General features: G+C 46.2%; 1 protein-coding gene and 1 long non-coding RNA gene across 2 annotated transcripts in view; both read left to right on the top strand.

The window, feature by feature from the left end:
* Window positions 1–5,410, top strand: part of MED23 (mediator complex subunit 23) — a 100,844-nt gene extending 95,434 nt beyond the window's left edge. The window contains 1 exon segment of the mRNA XM_044288675.1: window positions 4,222–5,410. Coding sequence (XP_044144610.1) covers window positions 4,222–4,395 — 174 coding nt within the window. The 3' untranslated portion in view covers window positions 4,396–5,410.
* A 4,863-nt stretch (window positions 5,411–10,273) lies between these two features.
* Window positions 10,274–11,803, top strand: LOC122934723. The gene is made up of 3 exons (XR_006388678.1): window positions 10,274–10,357; window positions 11,512–11,571; window positions 11,673–11,803. It is a non-coding gene; the product is annotated as an uncharacterized LOC122934723 (long non-coding RNA).
* Window positions 11,804–12,275: the final 472 nt, after the last annotated feature.

The following is a 12,275-nucleotide window of genomic DNA, read 5'->3' as shown; positions in this document are numbered from 1 at the left end:
AATCCTATTGCACCTTGCTGCAGGATCCAAATTTCCAATATACTGCTGCTTTCAGGTTTGCAATAGATGATACCTCTGTAATTCCAGCAAACCGTTCTTTTTATTGGGGTGCAAGTGCTGTAAAGTCCTGGCTGCCATGGTAACCGATCGGAGCCCCAGGATTACACTGCTGGGGCTCCGATCAGAAGCTGCCACTGCCACCAATGAGAGGAGGTGAGGGGACTCTGTGGCCACTGCTACCAATGATTTTAATACTGGGGTGGGGGTGGGAGGGCGCACTGAGCCACCAATGATAATTAATGTTTAATATACAAGTACAGCCGGTGGCAGAAACACATTGCTGGCACCCGACCTCTGACAGGGCGCTGCGATCAGCGGCGGTTAACCCCTCAGGGGGTTAATTGCAGCTGGTTGCAGCGCCCTGTAGGAGGCAGGGTACCGGCAATGTGTTTTTGCTGCCGCCTGCATTTGTAATGTATTAAAGGGGTTCTGCAGTTTATCCTCTGGATAGATCATCAGCATCTGATCGGCGGGGGTCCGACACCCGGGACCCCTGCCGATCAGCTGTTTGAGAAGGCAGCGGTGAACGGAGCTTAGCCGCGCCCAGGCCAGTTGATACTAGTCGTGACATCACTGGGGCTGCGGTAAACAGCGAGAAGGCCGCGGCACTACTGCCAGCGCATCTGCCTTCTCAAACAGCTGATCGGCGGTGGTCCCGGGTGTCAGATGCTGATGATCTATCCAGAGGATAGATCATCAGTTTAAACAAACTGCAGAACCCCTTTTAAACGTTATTTTATCATTGGTGGCGCAGTGGCCACAGCCACTCCCCTTCTCTGCCCCTCTGTGCCCTCATTGGAGGCAGCGGCAGCACAGGGGGAGGGAGAGACTGCTTCCTTCTTCCCCGTGCTGCTGAGGGAATATGGCGCACGCTGAGAGCAGCGAGATCCATATTCTCTGATACTAGGCTGTGCAGTAGCACAGCCTAGTATCGATAAAAGACCAATCCTGGTATCGTATTGATATCGGGCTAAAAGTATCGATTGGGAATCAGAAGTTTCGATACCCGAAACAACCCTAGAAGTGACCTCTGCTGCGACTTGTGCCTGCGCCAGAAACATCTGCCTGGCACCTCTCTGTCTGACATACTGCTAGATCAAATAAGTAAATAAAAAGGAAATTAATACACCCCAAAAAAGGCTGTAATTTTGTCACTTCACCACACAACGGCAAATACTTTTTTTTGCCACTAATACACGCCAAAACAGGCTTTAGAACATAACTGCACCGTTGAATGGCAAATAATACTTTTTTTATGCCAGTAATACACGCAGAAAAAGCTTTAGAGCATATAACTGCACTGCTGGCTAATAAGATATTTCCTAGTAATACACCCTGTTATTGTACTTGTATATTAAACGTTTATCATTGGTGGCTCAGTGCGCCCCCTCACCCCCTCCCCAGTATTAAAATCATTGGTGGCAGTGGCCACAGAGTCCCCTCACCTCCTCTCATTGGTGGCAGTGGCAGCTTCTGATCAGAGGCCCCAGCAGTGTAATGCTGGGGCTCCGATCGATTACCATAGCAGCCAGGACGTTATTGGAGCCCTGGCTGCCATAGTCTGCTCCCTGCTGCTGTGTGTACTATGCACAGGGCAGCAGGGAGAGTGTGAAGCCCTATTCACCCTGATAGAGCTCTATTAGGGTGAATAGACAAGGGATTAAAAGATCCCAGGTTCTAGCCCCTAAGGGGGGAAATAGTTATTAAAGAAACTGTCACCTTGTCCCCCCCAAAAATAGAATAGGACTGCTCGATTATGGGCCGGACGGTCCATAAAATAAGGAATGCACGCAGCTTTTTTGGCATTTTTTTTTTCCGCGTGGTATCGAATGGTGTTGAGCATCGCAGTACTTTTTTATGGTATCGAAACAACACTAGTCACTCCCAGAGGCCTGAGCTCCCAGTGTCAGCTAGCGGTCGTGTCTTGACCAGCAACCCAGCGGTTCCTGAATGGTTGACTCTGTCATCCACTTCGTCCCAAGTGACATCAGACGCCCCCAACCAAGAGTTGGTGGGTTCATCAGACACAACCCTTAGTTAGCATGGCCCGGGAGCAGGCACTGTGCCCTCACCTGTTCTCAACCTGCCTCTGTCCTTTTCTGTTCCCTCAGCCAGAGAAGTGTTATATGCTGTGGGCTCAGCTCCGCTATAAAGCGAGGACGAGCTACTAGGGGACAGTCGGCAGCTACTGCCCAACAAATATCTGGAGGAGACATCCGCTGCTTCCTCCGGTAGGCGGGCAAGTAGTGATGAGGAGAGTGGCGTGGGAGCTGGTGTTGCAAGCGGTCAGGCTCCTGGCTAAAAGTTGAGGAGGACATCAATGACGTGTAGACAGTACTCGATGATGATGTAGCCGATCTCAATTGGGAGCCGGGTGACGAAGGGGCTTCATCAAAATCGGGAGAAGAGGGTGGCAGCTTGCGCGTGAGGCAGCGGCGGAGCCAGCAAGTCGGTAGCGTGGCTGGGAGTCAGCAGGGTGGCAGCACTGGGAGGTCAGGAGCCAAACGTGCCTGGGGTAGACCACCTGCTTCGCAGGAGCCTACCTGCCCGGAAAGTAGTGGTGCAGGGGTTCATGGAGGCAGCTGCGGTAGCAGTCAGTCAGTGCGGAGTGTTGGAGGTAAAATCACCTACTCAGCGATGTGGCAGTATTTTGTTAAGCCGCCGGAGGAGGTGAACATGGCCATTTGCCATATCTGTGGGCAGAAGGTGAAGCGTGGCCAGGGTGCCAATGCTGGCACCATGGCCCTGCGTCAACATATGTAGCGTCAACATAAAGTGGCCTGGGAGAACCGTGGCACCAATGTGATGGTCCAGCCTGCCGCAGCAACCGCTGCATCACCCAGTGGCATGCACCCATTTCAGGCAGTCAAGGCTCCACCACCTTAGCCGAAGGGAGCTGTCTGTCCTTCTTATCATCTACCGGTCCTTATACTCCTGCTCCTTGCCCTCCTACTCCTCGTCAGTAATTCTGTCAGCAATCGATCACCGAAGCGATTTCCAAGAGACAACAGTATGCGCGCACTCATCCAGCGGTGTAGAAGCTGATGGATTACTGACCAAATGCTGACTGAGTGAACCCGAATGCTCAACAGACAGGATCCCTATTTTGGGGGTTATTGTTCTGAAGGATCAGATGAAGGGCAAAATAATCAGTGATGTCAGTGTCAACACAAAGTTACGGCTGACACCCTCTCCACTATGTCAGGGGGGGTCTACTTGTCTAAGCATTTAATAGAACAGGTTCTGTAGACATCTATGTGGAATTGGCTGACGACAGTGTAAAATGAGTGCGCTTTTTCATGCTACAGTAGGATCTTGGGCCTCTGCACGGTTCTTTTATACCTGGCGCTATCGACCTGTAAGGCTGAGTTCACGCTTGAGTTATTTGGTCAGTTATGACCCCGTAACTGCCCAAATAAGTGACGTGTGCAGTGATTCTAAGAGTGACGCCTGTCATCTGCATAGCATACGGACTCACAGTATTGTTTCACTACCACAGCAGACTCCCTCTGCGTGTTACTACAAGCCACAGTGTTCTACACCACTAGAAAGGCTCTCTGCAGCCAGGAAATAGCTGTTTTTTAACGAGATTTGCCGCAAATAAATTCAGATTGAATCTTTTCAGAAAATTCGTTGAACCAGCCGAATAGAATCTTTGAGAAATTCGTTAATTTCTGGTTGTGATGAATACAGCGCGCAATATGTTTTGACCTGTTGCAAGCCTGCTTAGGAATACGGTACACACTATTAAAATTCCAGGCACTTTGGGAATGTCCACGCGACCGATTTATCTGTCAAAAATCTGTGGCAGAAATCTTAGACTAAAGGGGTTATCCAACACTAACAAATGACCCCCCATAGGCTGGCGAACTCGCACTGATTATACTTGCCTCGCTCCCTGCGCTGCTCCTGGTCCCCGCACCGCCGCTGCTGCTGCTTCTCTCCATGCACGGGGATCCGGTGTCGGGGGGCAGCCAATGGCAGGTGGTGACTGGGAGGAGCCTCCCTAGCATTTGTTAGTGTCGGATAACCCCTTTAAATATTCTGGGCATGTCCAGAGGTCTTGGTTGGAAATAGCATGTAGACAAAGGCAGCCCAGTCCCACAGCAGTGGTCCCCAGTAGACGTGATGATGAAACATGTCATTTATTATCTTTTTCAGGTTGAAAAGATCATCTTCAGCCTGCGACCAGCTTTAAAGTTACGGCTGCGCTTTATCACTCACATCAGCAAGCAGGAGCCAGCCACGGCACCTCCTCCACCGATTAATAGTGGATCTCCAGCGCCTCAGGCTAACCAGGTCTCTGTAAATGTTACTTTGCCTGTGGCACAATAAAAGCCATCGTTGGACAGTCACTTCTGGTTTTCCACAAACACTGTGAGGGATCTCTAAATGGTTTCATGCCATTTGAACAAACCAGTTTCTGGACCGATATTATTTTTGTAAATTTTGAACTTCTAGCCAGTCGTTTTAATTTTCTTGTCTTTACCTTTTGAGAAATCAGACCGAAATTCTTTTTTTTTTTTTTTTTAACACACAAAAGAGCTGCAATTTGTTTTGTGAACCAGAAGACACAAATGCATATCCATACGGAGCGTAACCTGAAAGCTGCCCTGTAATGGCTACATTAGACTGACATTGTATGTAACCAATGCTAAAGGACTGATCCTTGACTCCCACGACTGTCACTACAACTTTCCCAAGTACGAAGGTTGATTGTGAGCCTACAGTCATTCTTACTGGCACAGCAGTTTAGTAGCAGGAGGATATGTAGCGATCCGGACGCTGGCTTCCCTGTTCCCTGCTTTCGTGTACCAACCTTTTTAAGTGTCAGAATTGCTCCGGTTGGCAGCATAAGCACTGATGGTTTTCAGGGCTGCTCATGGAAATTCAAGGTCCCTGTGGCCCAACCCATTGAAAAATCATGAATTCTTTAAATAAAAAGGATGTTGCCGACGTTGACCTGATTCTTCCCATTGTGAGTTCACTAAACTTGATCATATACGGTATCACAATATGGGTTCTGTGGGCTTAGTTTACTAGTCCCGTGGGAAGATGTAGTGGGAGTTGTTGGGAGTGGTCATAAAATATCTGTATCACATCCACATGAAACTAGGCTTATATCATTGTGTTTGAGCCTCGTTATTTTTGGATATCTAGTTTTTGAGCACATGCCTGACCATCTGATGTTGGACAAGAACTATTCTAATGATGGTTTGGGGATGATCAGCCATGAGGCTGTGCGCTATCTTTTAAAAAGTTACAAATGCTTTCAGGCATATTTAATTATTTGTATGTTTGAGGGACTTAAAATGTGTAATTATTTTTATAATAAAAAAATGAAACCCCTCTTGGTGCGTCTCATTGTCTTTGTATTTTATAAAACAATTCAAGGCACCACCAAAAGTCCACTGAATCCATATGATCCAAAGCAAGTAGCAGCCTTCCAGCCGAGTAGCCTTCCTCAGGCTGTGTGGTGTGCTCAATGGGGCATAGCTGGATCAGCTTGTTTACACCACTCAAGAGATTTGCTGCCAATATTAAAGAGGACCTTTCATCAGAAAGAAGTGTGTGCAATTCTCATACTACCTTATCGGGCTGCTGCCACAGATGTCCGAAAACTTTTTTTTATTTTTTTTTATTTCAAAAGGCCCCCCCCCCCCAGTTCGCCTGCTGTGCTCCCCGTTTGTTTTGTCGCCTCATATGCAAATGAGGCGACTTGGTTATAGTAGGCGTTGACATTTTAGTTCTGCTGTGCACGGTTATCTTCTCCCTGGCAGCAACGCATCCAATCGCAGCGCCCCGCTCTTAGCCAGGGAGAAGGAGAGAAGGAGCTCAAGTTCTCGCAAGACATCCGGACCGAGCGCCATCTTGGAGTCCCCAGCGTAGAGCATCTGAGAAGACGGCGGCGGCAGCAGCAGCATCAGCATCCTGTGGGTAACTGTAAAAATCACCCCTAGGCGAACGAGCATAATGGTTGTATTGTCTATTTACCTCCCATAATCCCCCTAAGGCAAGAAGTAGACAGATGCTAATAAGTATGTGACTCCATAACTGCCCCCCTATGGCAACGAGCATGTCAGGGATTATACTGCATACCCCATAACTGCTCCCCTATGGCAACGAGCATGTTGGGGGTTATACTGCATACCCTATAACTGGCCACCTAAGGCAATGAGCATGTTGGAGGTTATAGTGCCCACCCCATAACTGCCCCCCCTATGGCAACGAGCATGTTGGGGGTTATCGTGCCTGCCCCCCTATGGCAACGAGCATGCTGGGAGTTATAGTGCCTACCCCCATAACTGGCCCCCTATAGCAACGAGCATGTTGGTTATACTGATTCGCCCAACAAAAAAGAACTCTGACAGCAACCATGCCGGTACTACTTTGAACAACAACTCCCTTGTATTCTGAACATGCTTTGTTGATTACAGTTTACGATTATACTCGCTTATCATGTTCAATAAGGGAGATATGTTATCCACTGTGGGCAATATTACTGAAGCCATTTATACTATCTCTCCTTACTAATGGCTAAGGGCTAAATAATTGTATTCATTTTCCACCAAATAAGTTGTCTCAATGTTTAACCATGTCTTTGTATAGTAATGTAATTTTTTTATGCCCCACTGATATCAGTTCCTCTTTTTTGTAAATTATATCTTGGACTTCATCTAGATCGTGGAAGAGCACAAAACAGTAAAGTGGAAACTACCTATTAAAATGGTTAACGAGGGCGTGAGTTGGGGAGTAATTATTTCAATAAAGTGGTTACCAACATTGCGATTTGTCATCTTGCTATTCAATACTTGCAGTGGTAGTAATGGGTGCCTCTGTATAGACGCTCCCATCACTATGACAGGGTCTTATTGTCGGCCAGCGTGTTTTTGATTGTGACAACTGTGCTGACAGTAAACCCCAACTCAATTACCCCGGTACCCAAAGCCCTAGGGGTGCCGTCAAGCCTGAAACCATCTGATGTGATGGTTTCTTTCTTGGGGCGGTTGCGGGCTGTTTTTTGAATCAGATAATTATTTTATTTATTTTTTTAAATCACAAAAATACAAAGGAAGACAGTCTGCACAGCATACATGCAACGGTTGATGACAAAAATACCATAGCATTACACAATCAGACAAGTAGGTACTCCTATGAGTATCCCAAGTAACATCAACCATGGTACAAGAGGTACATAAAAGCACGTAATCCAGTTACAAAGCATACCTGATACGGAACTGGAATTCCTATCCAATAATTTATAAACCGGAAACCATCCCTCCCTACCCACCTAAGGCTACTTTCACACTTGCGTTCGGGGCTCCGCTTGTGAGTTCCGTTTAAAGGCTCTCACAAGCGGCCCCGAACGCATCCGTCCAGCCCTAATGCATTCTGAGTGGATGCGGATCCGCTCAGAATGCATCAGTCTGGCACCGTCTGTCGTCCGCGCCGCTCAGCAGGCCGACACCTGAACGCTGCTCCGTCCCCCATTGACTTTCAATGTAAAGTCTGGACGGATCCGTCTGCGGCTACTTTCACACTTAGAATTTTTTCTACAATATAATGCAGACGGATCCGTTCTGAATGGATACCATCGTCCGCATTATATGAGCGGATCCGTCTGGGCGGATCCGCTCTGAACGCAAGTGTGAAAGTAGCCTAAAGCCCAACTCCCCCTACCCAAGCGATGGAGAGGATCCGAACTCCAAAATTGGTCAACCTATTAGCATAACAAAGGCATATCCCTTGGTGTACTCTTCCCATCTGTGTAGCAGACCTCTACACCTTCGACCTACGTAGTACCACACACCTTCATACAGCATACATCCAGAGCAAAATAGGATATAGGAGATAGAAAGCACGCAGAAACAAGACCTGTGCCACTACCTACCTCACCGTTTGACTACGAGGAGAGGCTAAACCGGACACTGCATTTCTCCCAGTTATCCCATATTTTGTTAAACTTCACAACACAGTTTCTTTTAACATACACACCTTTCTCTAAGCAGAATATATCTGACATTCTATTGAGGAATTCTCCCCTAGTCGGCGATTGAGGCCTAAGCCAATATCTAGCTATTAGTTTCCTAGCCTGAAATGGCAGAATCTGTACTCTCAGACGGTGATGTCGATTTTTGATGTCCAATATCCCGACCACACATGCTCTTGGTCCAGGCGGGACCATAATATTATATGCCTCTTTTATTAGGGCTAGAACCGCGGACCAAAAGTTCCGGAGCTCTGCACACTCCCAGAATATGTGTAACAAGGATGCAGGACCCCTGCCACATCTAGGACAATCCGCATCCTCCCAAACACCTATCCGGCATAAAAACTCTGGCGTCCTATACACCCTGTGTATTAAAAACAGCTGGGACATACGCTGCCCCTCACAAACTGACAATTGTGGAGTGAGAGAACAAAACCGATTTCCACTGCTCTTCTGAGATTGGCCCGACCTCCCTTTCCCATTTAGATTTGACTGCTAAACCCTCTTGTTTCAGTGATTTCACATACAAGTTCCCGTAGATAGAGGCTATCAGACTTTTTGTAAGAAGCTGCTGAAACAACGGGACCACAGTGCATTTCAACGACACAGATTTAGCCTGTGTCTGAAAGGCATGACGAAGTTGTAGAAATTGATAGAAGGCCGTGTGCAGGAGACCAAATTCAGTTCTCAACTGTTCAAAGGATTTAAAAAGATCGGCACTCTGAAGTTGACATAAATATCTCACTCCTTTCCGCTCCCAGGGTGAAAAGCCATCTAACTGGAATAGTTCAGGAAGGTGCAGATTTCTCCAAATAGGGGAAAACTGCGAAAACCCCCGTACTGATAACAGCGCCCGGCATTTTTGCCAAACCTTGTGCATCATAAAAAGTGTGGGGTGCCCCGACATCTTACCTATAATTCTGCTATTCTCCAATAGAGCCACCGGAGAACTGTGCCCAATAATGTGTGCCACCAATCTGGCTGAGGCAACGTCTCCAGGAGTCCTCCCCCATCCCCTCAACTGTTGCAGCTGGGCCGAGATGTAATAAAGCCATGCATTCGGTACTGATAGCCCACCCTCCTCTTTTCCCCTCTGCAGAGTGTCCAGTCTAATCCGTGCCTTTTTATGGCGCCAAATCAAGTCCCTAAACAATCTATCAATTTTTATGAATATTCTGCGAGGGATCCATACCGGGGAGTTATGCAGTATATACATGAGTTTGGGCATAAGAATCATTTTAAGAAGGTTACTCCTCCCAATTTCAGATAGCGGCAACTTGCACCAAGCCTTAATTTTATCCGGCATTTCTATTAAGAGCGGCTCTATATTCAGTTTAATATAACTGTTAGGATTTGCTGTAACCATTATCCCCAGATATTTGACCTGATGCGCAACTTGCAATGGACAATGTTTTGGGATAAGAGTTATAGCAGATTCATCTAACGGTAGGAGAGTGGACTTATCCCAGTTTATACGGAGACCAGACCTATCACCAAACTCCTGTATAAGTGTCATGACGGGACCTAAAGACTGTTTCACATTGCCCAAATAGATTAACATGTCATCAGCGTAAAGGGATACCCTCTCCTCCCAAGTCCCACACGGAAACCCCACAATCCTGTCAGATGAGCGCAACACGCAGGCAAGCGGCTCAATTGCAATAGGTGGGGCCCCTGGTGGCGGAGCGCGAAACGGCACTCTGTGCGCCCTTTCAATAGCAAACATCCTGGATAACAAGTCCTTGCCAAATTTAATTGTAATCCAATCTTCAAAAGAGGATACTGGATCAGGACCTTCAGCTTTCTCGGGGACCCCCACCAACCGGAGATTGTTCCTCCTTGAACGATTCTCTAGGTCGTCCGCTTTAGACATCAACAGGGTTACATTATGAATAACCTTGCCCAGATCTCTCTTAACAGGAGGCAATTGATCCTCCACTGTGCTCCTCCACGGTTTCAACCTCAGTCATTCTATCAGTAACTTTTTAAAGGTCTTGGCGGAGAAGGGCGACACTTTCTTGCAGGCTTCCCATGTTAGCGATGAGGAGAGCAAGTGAGTTGTTGCTTTGCTGGACTGCCTTAAATATATCTTTAAAAGTAGGCTCACCAGTAATTTCATTGTGTGCTGAGGACACAGCGATGCAAGGCCACTAGGTGGAGCTGTTGGAACAGAGGCTGCAGCTCCAGCCATTTCCTCTGCTTGTGACTGCTCACGATCTAGTCCCAGTGTCGGCCATGCTGAGGCTTCTTGCCTCACATCTGTCTCCCCTGATGCAGCGATGGACGATGCAGGCATCTCAGATGGAGGTAAACTTGTAGTTGAGCGGGCAAATTTACCCAGACGAGCCGCCAGGTCCGCGGCCCGCACCTCCGATGCAGCACTATCTTGCTTGACCGGCGTGGACGTGCCGGCCTCCCTCAGCTCCCTCTCCTTTCTGCCAGTGCGTGTCATGGCTCACTGTATAGGGTCCGCACACTCTCCGGTGCCCCTCAGTAAAAATTAGAGCAGCAGCGCTTGCTGCAGAGATAGGATCCCACAGGATGGTAGACAGCAGGTCAGGAGCTCCCCTCAGGCACGTCCGCTCACATGCCCGACCAGGCCATGTCCCGGTTGCGGGCTGTTATTACTAGAGGTATCCAAATACCATGGACCTTCTCACCCTGATAATGGCAGCCCACAGCTGTTGGTTTGGCATTTTGGTTTAAAAAAGGTATTGGGGCCCACCCTTTTATCATAATCTGCCACAGATGACCCAAACGATTATAACACATTGTTTTCACCCAAAAGGCGAGCTTGTGGGACAACATGGTTATGGATTGTTTGTACTCTGGCTCTCGTTGTATTCTTCTCTGCCAGCTGTGAAAAACTAAAATAATAATACTCCCTTTGCCAACTATTACATTACAGCTGCTTCCGTTTTTAACACTGCAAGTAATTGTTCCAAATACAAACTAGCCATGTTTGAGATTAACCACTTTATTGAAATATACGCTTCACTGCAACAGCCGTCTCATTCTTCAATATTTTTTTACCTCTACTACACTCTTTGTTTCTGTGCTAATTAGCTATGAAACAATACAAGTATTGTTTTGAAAACGCATTGATGTCAGTAATAACACAATGCCAATAGCCCCTTTTGCTTGTTTTTTGGGGGGACAGTTGAGAGAAGACTTTGGGAGGTTTAGTAGTAGATATACCAAAAGGGATAACGCCTCTTCTTTTTACAATGGTGGGTGACTATGGATCAGATCAACCACGCTTGCAGTTACTAAATTCTAGTGGCAACACACACCAACTTATGAATTCTAATAATACAACCACCCCAAAAATAATGTAGAAAGCTAATTTTTTTAAGTGACATTGGTTTCATCGACTGCTAAATCAGCTTGTAATAAACACATATTCAATATGGACCTAAAAGTATTTTTCAATTTATATTATCTTATTTTTTTCATTTTAGGATCTCTAAAATATCTTTGTGTGACATTAATCATTTCTAATATAAAACCATTTTAAAAAGGTACTTATTAAATTAATCTAAGTTCTATTTGTTCACCAAATAGATTACCATTTTTATGTTTAGATTTTTGATTATAATTTCTTGAATTTTGTTTTGTATAGTGGTTTCTGTGGTAAGGATTTGTAGGTACCTACCACACCGGTAAGTTTCAATCCAACGTTCATCGCTGGAAGAAGAAACATGTTGCGTGAAGTTATGGAGTTAAAAACCCATATCCATGGTTGCAATGGGTTATTTGCATGTTCAATGATTAAACGTTTGTGTTTATATGTTTGAACACCATTTATGGTAAGTAAGAAAATTATTTTTTTTAAAAAGTATTGAATGCAAAAGTTTTGTTCAAAGCTTCAACAATGGACGAAGAAAGAAGAGTAATCTATTTTTTGTGTTCCCAAAAAATATTCCCTGTTGGAATAAGTTGTAGCCTAGATCTACGTTTCTACGTTACAAAGTTAGTTATTTTTTAAAACAAATCTGGTAAGTTTAATTTCTCGCACTTTTTACCATTGGGGGACACAGACCATGGGTATAGCTTAGAGGTATTAGTAGGAGGGACACTATGCAAATACAAAAGAGCTCCTCCTCATCGGGCTATACCCCCCGACTCCACCAGGAGAAACTCAGTCTTTGCTTAGTGTCTGGTGAAGGAGGTTGACACTTTCTTGATTCGTCTCCTTTGTTATTTTCTAGATGGAGACGCAGGT

This window comes from Bufo gargarizans, chromosome 4, assembly GCF_014858855.1.
Source record: "Bufo gargarizans isolate SCDJY-AF-19 chromosome 4, ASM1485885v1, whole genome shotgun sequence".
In the NCBI taxonomy this organism is placed as follows: Eukaryota; Metazoa; Chordata; class Amphibia; order Anura; family Bufonidae; genus Bufo; species Bufo gargarizans.
This window is presented reverse-complemented; position numbering and strand designations above follow the sequence as displayed.